Genomic DNA, 19630 nt, shown 5'->3' on the forward strand with positions numbered 1-19630 from the left:
TTGTTTACTTTACATACAACAATAGTTTAGTTATATAATATAGACTTATAGAGAGAGACCTTCTAAAAAACGTTAACATGTATTACCGGCACGCGAAACCTTGAAGACTCGGCACACCACTTCTGAAAGGTTGCTGACCCCTGGTCTGGAGGGTGCCAGTCCCAGTGCCTCTCAAGGAGAGGGAAAACTCAGGATGGAGAACAGTGGAGTTAGTAGAGCGTATTACTGAACTAACAGAGGGCTCTATCTGTTGGGTGTGGGGGGGAGAGGAGCAGAACCATCTCTCTCTAGACAGGTGGTCACATCAGTGACGTATCTGGATATCTAATTGTTTGTTTTGAAGACTGTGTATGCATCAGGGCAGAGGCAAAGGTACGCGTGCTGTTTCTTGAAATCAGTAACAAGTGAGGCAGGAAGGAATGAGAGGAAGGCTCTAGGCAGAAGATGTTCAGTGAAGTGGACACAGAACAGCTCTTTCTGTCATTCTTTACCACTGTCCCATGACACTTATTTGTTCCTCATCTATCTGCCTGAGCTGGGTGACAGCTCATCACGTACCAGGACCTAGGCAATACTGGGCTTCTGCAAGAGCCTTTGATGTTACACCAACAAGAGCTGTGGGCGCTTGGCGCGTCTTAGGATCCGGTTCTGGGTATCTGAGTTGTCTCTGCACCAACTAGGTGCACAAGGAACGAAACTGGAATTAAAAAAAATCATTGTTGCCCTGTGGTTAAGGTGATGGAACTATAAGGTGTTTATCTTAGTGAGATCAGTGTGTAGCGCAGCACACATTAAAACAACTCCTGTGTGGCAAGGAGAATGGTTCTGAAACTAGCATTGCTTGAAGTCCGAATGGCCAGTCTGCTACCTTCAGTGGCTCTTCTGTCTGCATCATGTATGTGTTGGACGGCAGGATGGGCAGCAATTGAAAGATCCTCAGGAAAGAGGCCGCCTTGCCTTACCTTTCCATGGAGCTGTTCTCTCCAATAATTCAATCGTGTCGGCCTGTTTGCAGGCAATAATTCATTGTTATAGGAACACTACAGCAAAGTGACAAGTTAATAACGGCAGTAATAATAACAGGCAAAGCCTAATGCTATTTCCTCTTCTCATGCTCTCATCGCCCCAGCCAGCCGCCCATGTTGGCTAATGCAATTTGCAGCATTGCTAATCCAGTTTCAGCAGGAATTGTGTTCTATTAAAAGAGAATAACAGTAGCAGGAGCTGTGCTGCCATATTCCTTGCATCTCCGGGGAGATGGCACTAGTGTTGAAGTCTCTGTCTCTGCTTCATTGTGATTGTATTTAATGTTTAAATCCTTGGAGAACCTTCTGCTTCCTGGCCCCTTCCTTGTCCTGTAAGAGCCCTAACCTGACCACCCCTTCTGCTGTCATTTCCTTCCTTTACTGTCTCCTTTATCTATTCTTAATTGCCTTCTTCCCTGCCAGCTAATTCAGTGGACTTACATCCTCCTTACCCACCCATCTTCCTGCTGCCAGTCCTGAGTCAGGAACGGTCTAAGGTACTTATCTGGCCCCCACTACCATAGTGCCCGAGTGCCTCATAAGGTAGGGATGGCCTGTTATTCCCATTTTACATACAGGAAACTGAGGTACAGAGACAGGTGAGTGACTTGGCCCGAGCAGGGAACTGAACCCCGGGCTCTCGAGTCCCAGGCTAGTGCCACTGAACTGTCCTTCCTCTCTGGAGGAACTGACCGGGAGGAGGTGGATTCCAGTGGGAGTGCCCGTCTGCCTCTAGTGAGGGGGGGAACAGGGCTTCCTTCAGGCAAGAGGCTCAGCCCACTCTGCAGGGTTCACCTTGGATGACACACAGCACCTGAGCAACTGCTCAGGAGGGTGCTGCAGTTCTGGGAGTCCCACTGCTGCAGGAACTGAGGCATGGATCTTGTGTGAGTCTTCTTGCGGAACCGGCTCAGATTGTCCTGTCCCTGAGCCAGGGAATCTTATCGGGAGGCAAGTCACAGCCCCGTTTTCCTTCCCACCCTTTCCAGCAGTCCACAGACTGTAAATCACCCTTTACGATCCACCAGCCTAACACTCCGAGGAGACAGGCAGCTCCTAAACCCATCCTATTTGCAAGAATTAAATCTTGACCCTGTGGGGCATCAACTATGAGCTCATGCAATCACATTCCCATTGGTGGATCGACCTTTGAGCAGCATATTGTGCACAAGCCCTCTTTGTTTTTGTTTTTGTTTCCCCTTCTACCCTCTCCCCTTTCCCTCTCTCACGTCAAAACAGCCACATTCTATCAGAGGCTTTTAAAACTAGGGCACTCGCTGGGAAACTCGGTAATATTTCAGAAGTTCTCTCCGGGAGAGGCTGTTTCTGCAGAAGTTCTCCTCAAGGGTGACAATCTTCAAAGTGGGACAAGGCAGCCCTTGACTCCTCTCCCCTCCCTGTGCAGATGAGCGCTCTCCCCTGGGATTCCCTGGGCTGCCCTTGGCAGTACTTGCACTTCCTGAAAATTCTCCACAAATGCGCAGCGTTGCATTTCTTAGCTGACTTTCCCCTCCCCCCTCTTTAAAAGAGAACACTCTGCCGGGAGCGTTCTCAGCCACGTTAATTAGCTTGGGTCCTAGAATTTTTGATAGAAGAGCAAAGCCTCCTGTCTGCCCTCAGTGGGACTCAGGTGTTGATTTTTCTTGGGAGCTCTACAAGAGGAGAGCCTTAAACAGCCTTACAAAGAACAGCGCTGATAGGTCGCCTTTATGGAGCCTATTTATCTGCCGATTTCAAAGTGCTTTACAAAGGTAGGTAACTTTTTATTTCTGCAGATAAGGAAACTGAGGCACAGAAATTAACTGTCTGAACCAACACAGCAAGTCAGTAGGAAAAAAAAAAGCTGCGAATTGAGTCCTCTTTCCAGCCTCCCCTGCTGCAATTACTAGACTCATTGCCTCCTGAAACATACATTCCCTATGTATATTTGTGTTTATAGCCATTACGTAGTGGCTTCAGCTGAAAAGGGCATGATTTCCAGTTCTGTGGTGTGTACGTGCTGTACATCTGCAGCCATGTCACCTTGTGTATGATCCTGAGGGTCAGGGCTGGTCATGCCGCTCTGAGATGGGAGACCTTCAAGGACAGCACAGGGTGCTGCAGGAAGTTATGCTGGTGACTCAGTAGATGATGCTCTTTCTTGTGAGTTGATGCTGAAGCAATGCCCCAGTATGGAAGTAATGTAAGGGCACCATGGGGCTGGAGGCGTGTCTCTTGCATGAGCCATGAGAAATGCTGACCTCTTGTGATTATCAAAATTCCTCTACCATATTCTTCCCAAGAAGAGGGATGTTAAACCCTGGTGCCCTGGTGAAATTCCAGCTTGAGTAATTACCCATTTAACCTCCCTAAATTGCCTCTGCAGCTTCAGTTGGATAACATTATAACGTTACTCCTGTGTGTGTGTAGTGCTGCTTTGTGCTGTTTGTGTATTGTGTTCCACCCCAGAGCTAAGTGGCTTGTGTTTGACAGAACACAGCTACAAAAAGTCAATTAAACACACCCTTCACACACACTACACTGTTGTGCTTGGTCATCGGTGGTTAGGAAACTATGCTAGCAGAACCAGATTTAACAATGATTGATTTTAAATGGTTTCATTGCCAGTGTAAATGATGTGTTAGTGTTGTATCAAGAGCCAGTAATAGTGCATGAAGTTACCATCCTCTTTACTTTCTTCCTCCCTCCAGGGAATCCAAGAGACACAGTGGAGACTGGATTATGGTTTGCAGTTTATCTGTACGATATCTTCACCAGAACACACACCTGTTTCCCAGGGCTCCCCGAGCAGATGTTTTGAGACCTATTAAGAGAGCTTTGGTCTCTTGACAGCTTAGCAGAGAAGGCTATGTAGCTGTGTGTCTCCACATCACTGCTCCCACTATCCATGGTGTTTTGCAGTGCAGTACAGCAGCCACCCCACCCCCACACCCCTCAGAATAGCCCCGGATAGGCTGCATTGTAGAACCTGGAATTGTAGAGCCAAATTGTAGAGTCAAACCCTTTGCTGTCTTTCTGTTCAGGCCAATCTCACATTGAAGGGGTGGGCAGTTCTGCCTGATTAAGGACTTTGAGGTTTGGCCTATGGAGGATACAGTGCCTGGGACCCCTGCTCTCTTGCCATAACCACATGAACACTACCTCAGGCCAATACAACTACCATGTCTCACAAACGCATCTAAAGATGAACCGTAAAGCCACAAAAGAAATAGCAAAGCCCAGATCTGTATTGAAACAATCTCCCTGCCCCTGTCTGACTGAGCCAGGACCCCGGAGTACTCTGTACCACCACTTCTCTGTCATCCCTGTCAGCTATTGCAGAATTTAAAGACTAGAAAAAGTATTTTAAGCCCTTCTGGGTGCAAAAAGGGCCTTGTGAATGTTGCCTTATGCGCTGCTGTGGTGTGGCTGACAGGAGCGGAGGTGATCAGAGCAATTCCGCACCTGGTAACATACGCGTAATAAATCCCCACAATACTTTGTTTTCTATCCAGCGTGTAGGGTGGAGGATTTATCATCCTGTGTCAGGGATAGCACCAGACTCCTTCACTCTCGACCTGATGCTGGAACTACCTGTCTGGCCCTTCAGACACTCATCTCAAAGCACACCCGCCAATCTTCTGTGTGTACGGCTTCTCGGTTATGGGAAGGGAGCAAGAAACAGACCAGAGGCTTTGAAAACTAGGGCAATGGCTGGGAAACACTCCCAGGTGTTGGGGGAAGCAAGAACAGCCATTCTCTGGGCTGCCCTGGTGCTCTGTAACGTCAGGGTGTACGTGTGTGTGCTGAGAATCGCTATGTATTTTGGTCTGGGAGTGCACTTTTGCCACATCAGTGGAATAAATCGTGTCCATGTGAGACATGGGTCTGTTGCCCAGAAGCACCAGGCTTAAAAATATCCCTTTTCTGTCCTTCCAGCTCCCCTCCCCTTGAAATGCTATAATGTGGGAAGAAAATTAGGAGGGATTCTTAAAAATCTTTCCTATTTTTCATGTTTCTAAATATAGGTACAGTATATGCCATGGGCATGTGTGTATAGATACAGTATGCTCCCACAACACACAGCATGTGTGTATAGTGCATTTTAATAGATATAAGCAAGCAACTTAACATATACAGTTGTTATAGCAACTGAGGTTTCCTTAGCAACGGTTGCAGAAAATAATCCCGTACCAATTAAAAATAAACTGTTGGAAAGGGGGTTGAAGGGGGAGAAATAGAGCTGCTGAGATTTGCCTTCCTTTTCTATTGGTTTTTATCCCAGGCACTGGAGGTCTGGTTATGACTTGAAATAACCTTTTCCCCACCTAGAATGAGACAAGGAGGTGAAGTGGGTCTCAGCGCAACCTGCTTGGTGGATTGGGCTAGGAGGAACATAGCAGCATGAGCCTAAACCTCTCCATTAAGTCAGTCCCCAGAGAGGAAAGCTGGGGGCTATTCTCCCCCCCCCCCATCCCCTGCTCCCAGTATGCCATTCCATAACGGAGTTATCTAGTCTTTATTAGCATACTGATTAAAGCCAAAGGCAGTACAGGCTCCAGGGGAACTTTTCTGTGCTACCAAGATGCATATCTTCAGATGTTGTCTTAGAGCAGAAAAGTGTCATTGTCATGGGAGCCTCTTCCTTCCATTTGATGCTGTTTGTATGTACCCTTCTCTCCCCCAGGCTCCTCCCCACACACATTCGGCTTGGCTGACAGGGCAACTGAGACTATAGAATTCAGTGGGAGCTTGGTGAAGTAAAAAGGAATGCAAAACAGAGACCCATTGCCCCAGTGAGAAGAGACCCCATTGCATCCTAATAACTAGACCTTGTGGGACAGATTCTCAGCTGGTGTAAATCTGCAGCGCTCCTTTGATCTGAATGAAGCTGTGCTGACTTGCAGTCCTGTATTTCTGTGGTGCCTCTTGTCCCCAGAATGCTTTGTAAACTTCAATAATAGATTTACAAACTTTGTACACAATCCCTTCTCCCAGCACAAAAATGCCTCCACTTCTGGAGTGAAACACCGCAGTGGTATTGCCAGGTACAGCAGTGCTACACAGCCATTCAGGAGAAGACCTGCAGATCATCACTAGGCAACAAAAGCTGCAGATAAAATTTAGGTAGAGATTGTAATTACCTGATTTGGACCTTGGTACCAGGGTTAGTTAAAACCCTGTCTCCTGGGGCCATTAAAGAGCCAGTGGCACTTTTCACAAGCATCAGGAGCAGTATTTATAAATCTGATGGCATTTCCAGTAGCAAAGAGAACTGAATGCTGGGGAACCAGTTCGGTGCTGACTTGGAGGGAAAGATGCCACCTACCAGAAGCACCAACACTCACTCCCTGCAGCATCTGGAGGTCTCCTTTCTGAGTACTTCTGGGTCTGACCCTGTTTAGCTTGTGTGGTGTGATGAGATCCAGTAGTGCCCTCAGTGCTGAAACTTGGGGTAAATCCCTTCTAACTATGGGGTCTGGGTTCCCACATCCTCTTCCCCTCCCTGCCCTGACCAATACTTACTTTATGCCAATCCATTTCCTTCTTGGGGAGGAACTCTGCCCCACTTTCCTAGACCGGGGAAGAAGGGAGATGGACTGAGTCCGAGTTGCCCGGGCCTCGGTGTGTGTCTACTCAGACCCTGCTCCTCACTTCAAATTGTCATTCAGTGGGATCTAGGGCATACCAAATACCAGACAGCCCCAAAATTGCAGGAAAGGCACCTTTATAGAGATGTAAATTCACTGAACTATTTTGTTTGTGTTACAGTAGTTCCTAGGGGCACCAGTCAGGGATTAAGGCCTATTGTATTAGACATAGCCCATGCACATACAATAAAAAGACTGTGATGCCATGATTCTTGTTTCAGCATAGAGAGGGCAGCAGGGTTTTAAACCCATTGTTCAGAGCGGGTCTAAACACAGTGGCTAAAATACCAGTGGGTGCTGTGCCTCGCATACACTAGTGCAGCCACCTTCGCTACCACTCGGGGAGCTGAACTGGTGGAGGCAATGGTGGGAAGTTGAGAGAGTCACGGTCTTTGCCCCCAGTCAGACAGTAAGCATGTGGCAGAACTTGGGGCAGAACTCCTGATTCCCTGCCATGGGCTCTGACTGCTAAACCAGACTATGCTTCCCTCCTCTTCCATTCTAGCCGAGTGTCTATTTCTCACGTTGCTCGTGTTTTTAATGTCCGTATTGATCTGGTCCCAAATAGCCTTTAAATAGCTTTCAGTTCAGTGAGATGAACGGGGTGTGGCAGGACACACGTTCTATCTGCAGGTGGCTTTCTGGGGGGCTGGGTCAGCAGCACGGAGGTTTGCGCATGAAGCGTTGGAAAAACAAGTGTTCATTTAACAAGTGCAGCCCTAGGGACGGAGGAATCTGAAGTCCCTGGAGAACGGATGATATGTGTGAATCTCCTGCTAGACTGGATGCCTTAATCCAGGATCCTTCTAAGGGGGCCTGAGGCAGCTGTGAAAAACCAAGCCTCTCGTCGAGGGAGCTGGAGGGAGGATTCAGGAGTTCATTGAGGGTGAAGGAGGAAACTGGGAAGAAGATTCGATACAGGGCTCTCTAAATTCCTGTGGATCAAGGGTCCTATTTAGCCTTACGCAAGGAGATCATGGATGAGACTGCAGGTGGCGGGAGGGTTGTCATCTTTTTTTGTTTTGTTTCTTTTTTTTCTCTGTGTTAATGACCCACCACTTCTCATCCTCCCCTCTCCTTGCTCCTAGTGACCAAGCTACAGGTCAGCAAATCAAAGCGGAGCATCACCCTGGTGGAGAACAGGCCCATCCCCCTGAACTGCTCCGTGAAATCGCAGACTAGCCCAGACTCTCACTTTGCTGTGCTGTGGTATGTCCACAAGCCATCCGACGCCGATGGCAAGCTCATCCTGAAGACAACCCACAGCTCTGCTTTCGAGTACGGCACCTATGCCGAGGAGGAGGGGCTACGGGGGAGGCTGCAGTTCGAGCGGTCCTCCTCTGGAGGGCTCTTCAGCCTTACCGTCCAGCGGGCAGAGGTCAGTGACAGCGGCAGCTACTACTGCCATGTGGAGGAGTGGCTGCTCAGCCCCAACCATGCCTGGTACAAGCTGGCGGAGGAGGTGTCTGGGCGAACTGAGGTCACCGTCAAGCAGCCAGGTAACACGGACTCTCCCGGGCAGTTAACTTTGCCCAAGAACTGCAGCTGAACTAAATCTTGTCCGCACTAAAGTTTTGCCCCGTTGAGCTAAATCCTTCTCCCCTTCCTCCCTCTCCCCTGCTAAACCTTTGTCCCCAAACTGGACCCAATCACACCTTCCTCGCTTCACAGCCTGGGTCTTTGCCCCCCAAACAGGAAGCCAGGCTTCCCTTCCCACTTTGCCAAACATCGTCCCCCTGCTTGCTGTTGCTCTTGGGACGCGCCTCCCCTCCCAGCCAGAGTGCTGGAATCTGGTAAGTTCCTCTGTTCCGGCTGGGGTGATGTGTGGTTAGCAAGCGGCGCAGGTGTTCCTGCATAAAGGTCATTCATTCCCCACTGGGCCCGGGCAGCTAATAGGTTCCACACCTGTTTCCGTCAGCCCCAGAGAGCCTGTTACGTACATGCTGGGCTAGAGTCAGTGAAACCTCTCAGCCTTACTCTGTCATGCTGAAGCTCAGAGCCGCTGTCACTCTTCCTGTTGCCCCCAGGAGCACCCAGGGTTTACGCATGTGTGTCGCGTTCACAGCCTGAGTCCGCTCTACTCTCATCTGTATCATCCGCATTCGTGATGTCTGTCTCCTCCCTAAACTACGTGGGGCATTGCAGCTCTCCCTGCCATGAGGGAGTGACACAGGCCAGCCCCTCCATGAAGCTTCCCCTTCAAATGGGGACCCTGTCGTCAAGAGCTGTTCTCCCTCTGCCCCTCCCCCACCCCACACACACACACACAAGGAAAGCCCAAGGGGGTTCAGGAATGGAAGCAGACTGCTGGGATAAGGAATGTACCTGGGGATGAGCTTTAACGTTGTGTTAAAGGGAGGAGGTAAAGAGCTTTGTATAGGGTATTTCACAGCCTGCCTGTTCCCACAGCAGAGCCTTGCACAGGAATAAGGAAGTGTGATTTACCAGTCCATGTAGTCCTTTGAGAACTGGCTACTTTCCACATAGCTGGCACCTGGAAACGGAGTTTTGCAGGAAACTGGATAAGGGACACCATGCTGGGATGGGGGATATTTGCAGAAGTGGGATGGTCAGTAGTCTTGCCTGGTACACGTCTTGACCTGCTGTGTCTCCACACTGTCCTACCTGTCCACTCCTCCCTACCTCACACTGTCCATGGCCTGCACTCTCCATGCAACCCCATCTCCCCACTGCTATGTTTTGATTTAGCCATCGAGTCATTAACCAGCAAAATGGACACTGGCATTGGGAGCACATGCCTGAAGGGTTAGGGAGAGAAGAAGCTGGATTGGGTCTGAGTGAGGACACAATGGAAGGGGATCTGCCATGAAGAGGGAGGTGTGAACAGGCTGGGGCATTTTACATTGTGTTGAAAGTAGAGGATCGATTTGTGGGGGGGGGAAGAGGTGGGATCATCAGTTCTCTTGGGGTGGATCTTTCTGGAGAAGGGGTTGAAGACGCTTTTAGTTGTTGGTGGCTTTGTCTTGACAAGGAAAAGTGATCAAGTTGAGGTTGGGCTTAGCTACACAGGATGGCTCTTCCTATGTCAGTGTTAAGTAAGAGTGCAACTCCTTCAGTGTAACTCCTGTTTGAGACCGTGTCCTGCCGCTGGAGTGGGGACTAGTGACCTAATGAGAGGGAGCAGGCATGTGTGTGCCTGGCAGAGCTCTGCATGCAGGGCTTTTTCATCTCCAGTTTGATTTTACTCTCTGCCAATATCCCGACGGGAGTGTGTCTCAGCTCTCTTGCACTCTGCATGAGAGATGAGTAATGAGTTTAATGAGGTGGGAAGCTGGCTGCCAGGGAGAGAGAAATCTGCTCTGCTGGTGGTTTCCATGGCAGAGGATGTCACCGGCAGAGATGGGAAATGGAGATAATAAGGATGTACTGAATTAATCAGGGTCCTACCCCTCTCCGCCAAAGCGGTCATCAACCATAGATATGCAGAGGGCTGTTTATATGTGGGGGAGGGAGGCTCTTTAAAGGCTGACCGCTTCCCCCATCCATGTCTCACTCCAGAGACATATTATCGGGGCCTCCTCCTGGAGGAGGAACCTGCTTTTCCCAGACAGCTAGGGGACTCCAGCTTCCTCTGCATGTGAAGAGTACCCTGTGGGGGTGACTGCAGCTGAGGAAGAATACCCTCTAGGTCTAGGGAAGGAGGAGGGAATAGCGCAGCTGGGAGGCAGGTCTGCAAAATGATAATATGCAGATGAGCAGTTCAGCTCATAATACTTGACCAGTAATCAGTCCTTCAGCGTTTCAGCAGTCGGGGCCTAGGCAGGACAGAGCAGTTATCCTACAGCTGTAGTGTAGCCAGTCTCCAGCCTCTAGATCAAGTGTTGCCTTGTCTATTTACCCAGGCCATGAAACACCACAGACTAGAGTACACCTCTACCCCGATATAACACCACCCGATATAACACGAATTCGGATATAACGCGGTAAAGCAGTGCTCTGGGGGGGCGGGGCTGCGCACTCGGGCAGATCAAAGCAAGTTCGATATAATGCGGTAAGATTTTTTGGCTTCCGAGGACAGCGTTATATCGGGGGTAGAGGTGTATATGGCCCAAGGGCCAATTGGTCACCAGACCCAGCTGTTCACAGCACTGCACGGATCCTCAGACTCTGGTCCAGAGAAGTACAGATTTCAAAGGGTGGTTGAGGGGGGTTACATGCCTGGGGACCTATGTGTGATGGGAGAAGGAGGGTTGTAACCCACTATCAACTTTGCACCCCTAAACCTTATGCCACTAAGTGTTATGTGAGACCCTTTAGCACCCATCTCTGTTCTGTCATGACAGAACATCTACTGTACCAGGGAAGCTCAAACCCTGCCCTTTCTGAGGGTTTGCATTGGCAGCTTGCTAGGAGTCTGGGATACACACATTATGTGCATACACAGCTGATTGCAGCCACCCTCGGTGTCAATTAAGTTGTAGGTCAAATGGAGGAGAAATTCCTAATCTAGTGACACCAGGTGTGACCCCTTCAGCTCCAGATAGTCTTGTTGGCATGTTCTGAATCCCCAGATCCTGTTAGACGATTGCTTTGTCTCCAGTACCTCTCTGGCCTCCCACACCATGGGGATTGGGTGACTTTGTATTTATGTCACCTGAGAAATAAAGGGGCCCTAAGAAAATCAGGTGCCCAAATTCCATTGAATTTCAAAGGGATTCAAACTAACTTCCTTTGGCTCCTTTGAAAATCCTAGCCTTGTCTTTTTTACCACACCCAGAATTGTGTTAGATGGTTCACAGAACAAATAGGAAGCTCCCGGGAGCTGAGATCCTGAGTTTAGATGTGAGTGGGGAGGCGCACACGGCTGGGAAGGGATTGAGGTGAGGAAGGACAGCGGTTGTTGCAGTCATGTCATTGTGCTATTTTTTTGGTCTCTGTTCCCACCCCAGACAATCGTCTGCAGGTGAGCCAGACCCAGAAGAATCTCACAGTTCTGGAGAACCAGTGGGTGACACTGGAGTGCGCAGTCACGAACCGGACCAGCCCCGCTTCGCAGCTCTCGGTGGATTGGTACATGTGGAAATCTGGCCACCCAGAGAAAGAGGCAGTGGCACGGCTGAGCCGCCAGGCCACTCTGCAGTACGGAGACCTGGCAACACTGAGCGACCTGAAGGGCAGGCTACATTTGGAGAGCCCTTCCCCAGGCCTGTACCTGCTCACCCTCCAGAACGTGATAGTGCAAGACAGCGGAGCCTATGACTGCCGCGTCGAGGAGTGGCTCTTGGATCCCAGCAATCAGTGGTACAAACGGGCAGAAGACCTCTCTGGGCTCACTACTGTCACCGTGAAACAGCCAGGTAACTGGATCCTCTGGGTCACGTTCATCGGGCTCTGGGGCTGCATCAGAGAGAGAGACCCTTCCCCTCCCTCCCAAACTGTGAGGGTCCTAACCTGGCTTGCCAGGCCTCTCCTCATCACCCCCCTGAAACCAGAAATCTCCCACATAGTGAGAAATGGCGTACTTGACTATTCATTGTTATAATGGCACATCGACCACCTCAAAGCACTCCCCAGACATGACAGCTTGGCAGCCCCATCTCCAGCGGGCATGTGAGGGAGCCATATCTCACTCCAGCCTGCGTGTTATCCGCCAGCTCAGGACTGATTTGGGCATGCTGGGGAGGGAGGGGAATGGCGGCAGTGTGACTCTTTCATGCCCGTTGCCAGCTCCCTCCCTGTTTCTCTGCTTTGTTCCCTCACCCCATGCGCTGCAGCTGAGCTGGGGGGAGCAGGACTGGCAGCAGCAACAGCTTGAGCTAACGTCTCTGTGTCCCTTCATTGCTACCATGCTAATCTGGAGGGAGAACACAGGGGTACTGCAGACACAGCAATCCGCTAATAGGATTTGGGGATTGGTTGTCTTCCTCTCTATTGCTGGAGGGCCTATGAATTTTTTTAAAACACCAGCACCACCCTGACCCTGAGGTGCAGCCTTTCATTTCAATCATTCCAATGACTTGCATTGCATATATTTTACACGTTGTTAAGGTTCTGGTTTAAAATGTGACCTCGTGTGACGTAGTGATCTGTTTAAAGGGACCTTATGGTCTTGCATGTGCATCTGATGGGAGATAATTACATGGATTGAAAGCCTCTTCAGGCATTCAGATCAGAGCTTTTATCCAAGCTGTTAAGCAAGATGGATCATCGCCATTCTACAGATGGAGAAACTGGAGCACGGCAATATTGTGACCTGTCCAGTCTGGGAACAGAACTCCTGGCCCTCTACCTGATGAGGGGGTTAGGAAGCAATTTCTCCTGTGAGGAGATTATTTCATAACTGCTCACTTTTGGGGCTTCTTGCACCTTCTTCTGAAGCATCTGCTGCTGGCTGCTGTCAGAGACAGGGTACTGAGCTAGATGGGCCACTGGTCTGATCTGGTATGGCAGTTCCTGTGTTCCCTGCTGCTGTCAAATACACGCTCGTGTCATGTACAGCAAAGTGACAGTGGGAACAGAACCCTTCCTTGGCCTTTCCAGAGCCTGTGCGTGCTCTGCAGGAGGTGTATGTCTGAAGCCTTTCACTCATTACAAGAGCCCCTGGCTGGAAAGTGAAGCCAGACAAATTCAGACTGGAAATAAGACACACATTGTGAACAGTGAGGATAATGAACAACTTACCAAGGGAAGTGGTGGATTCTCCATCCTCTGAAGTGTTTGAATCAAGACAGGATGTCTTTCCAATGAAATGCTCCTGTTCAGCCAGAAATTATTGAGCTTGATGAAGGAATCACTGGTTGAAATTCTCTGGCCTGTGCTAGACAAAAGGTCAGACTAGACAATCATAATATTCCCTTCTGGATTTAAGCCCCTGGGAATACATTCATTGATTGTTTTTTACACAGATCCCCAGGATATTTCATTGGGACTTCTCCATGGGGATGTGCAATGCTGCTGGCAAAATGTCAGGAGACTGGGAAGGTTGTAGCAGGGATGTAATTCCCTGTGGAGAGGATTTGTGCCCTACAGGGGAAAAATGCTCTCTCAGGGATTATGAAAATCATATCCATGAAATCTTGGCTTGGAAAACTTTTCCAAATGAGCTGGCTTGAGCAGAAAGGTCCTAATGTCTCCAGGTGATTACTATGTAGATTACACATACTATAACTACGATTATATATACATCTCCATTTGGGCTGAAACTTCCCAGACCTGATCTAAGCCCTGAGATGAATGATTTAGCAAAGTGTAGAAGGAAATCCCTTCAGCCCCTTTTAAGCTGTGAAAGTGTGTGTTTGCATTGGATGGGTTGGGGGAAATAGGGGAAGAGGACTACACTGATTTAGGTTTAAAGAAAAGCAACTTTTTTTGCTCACAAGTAACTCAAAAATGGCTGAACAAAAGCTACAAACTTAGTGTGTCACTCATTCTTTCATGAAAAAGAATCTCTTTGTTCTTATGTTTTGGGAATCAGTTGTTGTGAGCAATTGGAAAATACTCACTGAGCATGGTCTGAAGTAATCTTGTAGGTAACTTGCAAAAAGGAGGAAAACTGGGTTTTTGCCCTTCCTGTATTTGTTGCTTTATGAGGAGGCCTGGATTTGCCTTGCTTGTGTTTATCTTAGAAATATCAAGAATCTCAAGGCATGTCTTCTCCATTTCCTTCTGCGGCCTCCCTGAAGGACACGAACTCAAACCATTGGCATGTACCTGCAGCCTTACATCACCTGCATGAAGTTTCTTATATGGAAATTTCCTTAGGACCATCTCAAACACCTAAGACCTGCTAGAAAGGTGCCCTGTTCCTGCAAATCCTAAGAACCCTGATCCAGCAATGCTTGGGAGGCCTGGAGGAGGGGATCCTGCTAGCTGCAAACACCACCTGCTGCCCTTTAGAGGGAAGTCCTGATGCTTCAGACCTCAAGTTCACAAAAAAAGAGTCCCACTTCTGTGAACTTCTTTAGACTCTCAGGATGGGGGCTCCACTGCTGTAGAGAGTTGTAGGATAGCCACACTCCTATTGTCTGCTTAATGTCTGCAGGAAGTGGGGCAAGGGAAATGCAGGTGCAGAAGACTTTGAGGGTTGATAGTATGAGGGGAAAAAGTCCCTCCTACTTCAGCTACTCCCCATTGTCCATGAAGGGGATCACGGGGAGTGGAGACTTTCTTCCCTATTCCACCCCTTTGTCAGCCTTAGGCCTGGTCTACACTACAAACTTAGGTTGACATAAGCCACGTTGGGTCGATTTAGTAATGTATGTGCCTACACTACCGAGTCCCTTCCGCCGACCTAAGTGGCCTGTAAAATCGACTTCTGTACTCCAGCTCTGCGAGAGGCATAGCGCTTGATTCAACATCTATGGGTCGACATGGGGATAGTGTAGACACTGCGTTGTGTAATTCGAATGAATTGGCCTCCAGGAGGTGTCCCGTAGTGCTCCGCTGTGACCACTCTGGAGAGCATTTTCAACTCCACTGCACGTCAGCCAGGTACACAGGAAACAGTCGCTCCCCTGTTAAAGCTCTGGGAACTTTTAAATTTTCATTTCCTGTTTGATCAGCATTGAGAGCTCACCAGCACAGCTGATCATGGAGACTCAAGGCTGCAAACGCGCTCCAGCATGGAGTACACAGGAAGTGGTGGATCTTATTGCTGTGTGGGGAGAAGAGTCTGTGCAGGCAGAGCTCCGATCCAACAGAAGAAACGCTGACATCTATGCCAAGATCGCACGGGGCATGGGGGAGAAGGGCTACACCAGGGACACGCAGCAGTGCTGCATGAAAATAAAGGCGCGTTGGCAAGCGTACCAGAAGACAAGGGAGACGAACAGTCGTTCTGGTTCTGCCCCACAGACCTGCCGCTCTTATGAGGAGCCGCATGCGATTCTCGGCGGTGACCCCACCATTACCCAAAACGCTTTGTGGATACCTCCCAGGAGCCTCGGGTGACCTCAAGCAACAACGAGGAGGACGTGGAGGAGGAGGAGGAGGAGAATGTGAGGCAGGCAAGCGGAGGATCCATTCTCCCCGACAGCCAAGAACTGTTTTTAACCCTAGAGCCCATCCCTTCACAGGACCAGTCAGCAGTAGAGCGTAATGCCAGGCAAGGCACCTCTGGTGAGTACACATTTCCAATCAAACTGTAGGGGTTACATGCTATTATTTTTTAGGTTTAATCTGCACAAAAAGGTAGGTGTAGTGGGTATCGATGGCCACTCCAGCTACGCAGAGGGTGCTCTCCGAAAAAGATTGTGTATGTGCACAGGGATGGCCCGGGAATCCTCCATGGAGATCTCTAGGAAGCTTTCATGGAGGTACTCTGCAATCCTTCGCAGAAGGTTTCTGGGAAGGGCTGCCTTATTTCATCCACCACGGTAGGACACTTTCCCACGGCACTCCAGTATTAACTCTGCTGGCATCATTGCAGCATAAGGACCAGGTCTGTACCCAGACACTTGCATCATCTGCTCCCTTGCCGCCTCTGTTACCCTCAGGAGAGTGATATTGCATATGGTCACCTAGGGGAAATGGGGGAAGCTTTCAACGCTAGCCCCTAAACCGAAAACAATTCAACAAGTAATCCGCCCCCCGTTTGTTGAAATCTGGGTCATACAACCACGCTTTGCCAAATGTGCCATGGTTGTGGTTGGAAGGAATCACCGCGTATTGCAACCAGTATTTTAAAAAGGGGGGGAGGGTGGCTTCCTATTTGTCTCCCTCCCCCTCTCCCTCAGCCCAACCCAATGCCGCTTTTGTAAAAAACAAACTATTTGGGGGGCTTTACACTGCAGCCTGTCCTCAAGCACCATCCAGGTTGCTAGGGGCAAGGGGGCTTTTCTCAAGTTCCAACGAGTGATCCCAAGGATGTCCTCACGAAAGCTGCTGCACAAGACCTCTCACCCATGCCTCGTGGCCTTACTCACCATAGCTGGAGCAGCAAACTGACTCTTGCAGTAGCCAGTGGTTGTGATTATGTTGTGGTTTGCAGGGAAGTGCATTGAAGGGTGGTTTTTTTATTTAAAAAAAAAATTAACCTGGCACCAGAAACAATATATGCACTGCCAATGCTACCCTTGTGCTTTGTCTTCCTTGCAGCTGAAACCTTGTCTGTCGGCGCATCCTCCACACTGGGACAGAGACTTTCCCAGATTAGAAGGCGGAAAAAGAAGACTCAGGAGGACATGTTCAATGAGTTAATGCGCGCCTTCGAGAGTGACAAGACAGAGTGCAGAGCATGGAAGACTACACTGTCTGAGAACCTGGACATGGACAGGGAGGACAGGAGAGCATGCAGGGAACAAGAGCGTGCCAAGCAGGAAGAGCTGCTGCGGATTATGAAGAAGCAATCAGACATGTTGAAGCATCTGGTTGAGGTTCAAGAAAGGCAGCTGGATGCTAGAGTCCCTCTGCAGCCTATGCTGAACCTGCTGCCATCATCACCCAGTTCTACATCCTCCTCCCCCAAACGTCCTATGAGGCGGGGGAGGAAAGTTCGCTATCCCTTGCACTCAACACCAGGGGAGGGTACAAGGACCAGAAGGCGCCCATTCCCACACCTTTGATTGTTATTGCAGTGCATCTGTAAGCAAGTTGTCCTTGTTTCTCCCCACATAGTGTTATCAGCCCTTTTGCCCCAGGTTATTTTACTTTTCTTTGCTGTCTCTGTGTTTGTGCGCATAATAAAACTTAACAAATTGAGAAGAAAAGGCTCTTTATTCATTCAACACACAGTGGTTGGTGGGGGTGGAATTTACAGGGAGAAAATGCAATGAAGTGGACAGTTTGGTAAGGAACAACACAGATAAGTGTCACATTACTCTGGCTCATTGCTGAAACTGGTTTTCAAAGCCTCACGGAGACACAGCGCCCCTCAGTGTGCTCTTCTTATTGCCCTGGTGTCTGGCTCCTCAAAATTGGCTGCCAGGCGATCTGCCTAAACTCCCCACCCCACCAGAAACTTTTCTCCCTTTGTTTCACAGATATTATGGTGCACACAGCAGGCAGTAATAACAATGGGCATATTGCTTTCACTAGTAAGCAAACAACGCCAGGGACCTTTTAAATCTCCAAAGGCACATTCCACCACCATTCTGCACTTGCTCAGCCTGTGGTTGAACCAGTCCTTACTGCTGTCCAGGCTGCCTGTGTACGGCTTCATGAGCCATGGGAGCAAGGGGTAGGCTGGGTCTCCCAGGATCATGATTGGCATTTCAACATCACCAATGGTTATCTTGCTTTCTGGAAAGAAAGTCCCTGCTTGCCACTTTCTGAACAGACCTGTGTTCCTAAAGATGTGCGCGTCATGCACCTTTCCCAACCATCCCACATTTATGTTGGTGAAACAGCCCCTGTGATCCACCAGCACTTGCAACACCACTGAGAAGTACCCCTTATGTACTCTTTGGCAAGGTGGTCTGGTGCCAAGATAGGGATATGTGTTCCTTCTATCACCCCACTGCAGTTAGGGAACCCCATTGCAGCAAAACCATCCACTATGTCCTGCACGTTGCCCAGAGTCACTACCCTTCTTAGCAGAAGTCTGTACATGGCCCTGCAAAGTTGGATCACAACAGATCCCACAGTAGATTTATCCACTCCAAATTGATTCCCCTCTGACCAGTAGCAGTCTGGCATTGCAAGCTTCCACAGAGCCATCACCACTCACTTCTCAACTGTCAGAGCAGCTCTCATTTTAGTATTGCTGTGCTTCAGGGCAGGGGAAAGCTCTTCACACAGTTCCATGAAAGTGGCCTTATGCATGTGAAAGTTCTGCAGCCACTGCTAGTCATCCCATAGCTGCATAACCATGAGGTCCCACCAGTCAGTGCTTGTTTCCTGGGCCCAGAAGCGGCACTCCACCATGTCAAGGTGATGCGTGACTGTCGCCAGCAACTGCGAATTGCTCCGCTCTATGTCTTCTAGCAGGGCTGCTAGCGTGGTATCTCATTGTTCCGTGTGGCGGCTCCTGCTTCGGCTGAGCAAATACTGCAGGATAAGGCATGCTTTGTAATGCTCACAACAACAGTGTACAGCTGAGCGGGGTCCATGCTTATCGTGCTATGGAGTCTGCTCGGGTAACCCAGACCTACAAAAAAAGGCGCGAAAAAGGCTTGGTTTGTTTGCGGTTGATTTCAGGGAGGGAGGGAGGTAAGTGCATCATGGGAGGCTAACACCCTGTTCCCATAACCATCCGCGCAAATGTTTGGTCCCATAAGGCATTGCAAGCCCAACCCAAAATTCCACTCAGATACGTGCACTGTGGGATAGCTACCCACAGTACAGTGCTCCATGCATCGATGCAAGCCCTGCTAGTGAGGATGCACTCCACCGATGCAATGAGCATAGTGTGGACACGCAAGATCGACTTGCTTAAATCGGAGGCTCGATGTCTAGTTGACTTAACTTTGTAGTGTAGACATGGCCTTTAGGAATCTCAGAGCTTCCCCTGATCCCATGAACCTTGGGCTGCTCATCAGGGCTCTCTGCTGACCTTGGTAGGTTCCAGGAAGATCCCCACACAACCTGTAACAGGCTTCCCAACCAAAAATGATCCCAAATTAGCCCCTGAACCCAGGAGCCAGCCAAAAAACCCTCCTGAGGTCTACGAAGGAGCAGTGCTCCCTTAAATGGAACTTAGGTGGCCTACAAGGTAGAAAAGCTGAGTGGGGCTTAAGGGTGGGTTTTTGCATGGGAAGAGATCAAAGGGGAAGTCCCCTATTTCCTTTGGACCCGCTGAGGTCTGCAGGAGGGGGAACCTCCTGCCAAGCTTTTGAGGAAAAATTACTTTTCTATTGAAAAGATTCCCTTGTAGTTGGCTGCACTTCGAACTTAGTCTGTGTAAAGAAAAGGGCTAGAAGCTGCATTCTTAAATCTTTAAATGAAAGCTTAGATCTCCAGCAGCTCTTTGAGGTGCTGTGGTAGGTTCTCGAGAGCCCACGTTCCCTGATGATGTTACTAAATCAAGTGTTAATTGCTCTTGAAATCTGATTTTAATCAACTAAATTTAGGTCCTGG

General features: G+C 49.3%; 1 protein-coding gene across 3 annotated transcripts in view; it reads left to right on the forward strand.

Annotated features, from left to right (window-relative positions):
* The window catches only part of IGSF3 (immunoglobulin superfamily member 3), a 155840-nt gene that overhangs the window by 128063 nt on the left and 8147 nt on the right, over positions 1-19630 (forward strand). For 2 of the 3 annotated variants that reach the window (XM_024209445.2, XM_024209444.2), the window contains exons 8-9: positions 7744-8154; positions 11566-11973. In XM_024209445.2, coding sequence (XP_024065213.1) covers positions 7744-8154; positions 11566-11973 — 819 coding nt within the window. Of the gene's footprint in view, positions 1-7743; positions 8155-11565; positions 11974-16711; positions 17287-19630 lie in introns of those variants that run through there. The other variant, XM_024209447.3, reaches the window with a different exon arrangement.

Source organism: Terrapene carolina, unplaced genomic scaffold (genome assembly GCF_002925995.2).
Source record: "Terrapene carolina triunguis isolate 2854851 unplaced genomic scaffold, T_m_triunguis-2.0 Scaffold558, whole genome shotgun sequence".
In the NCBI taxonomy this organism is placed as follows: domain Eukaryota; kingdom Metazoa; phylum Chordata; order Testudines; family Emydidae; genus Terrapene; species Terrapene triunguis.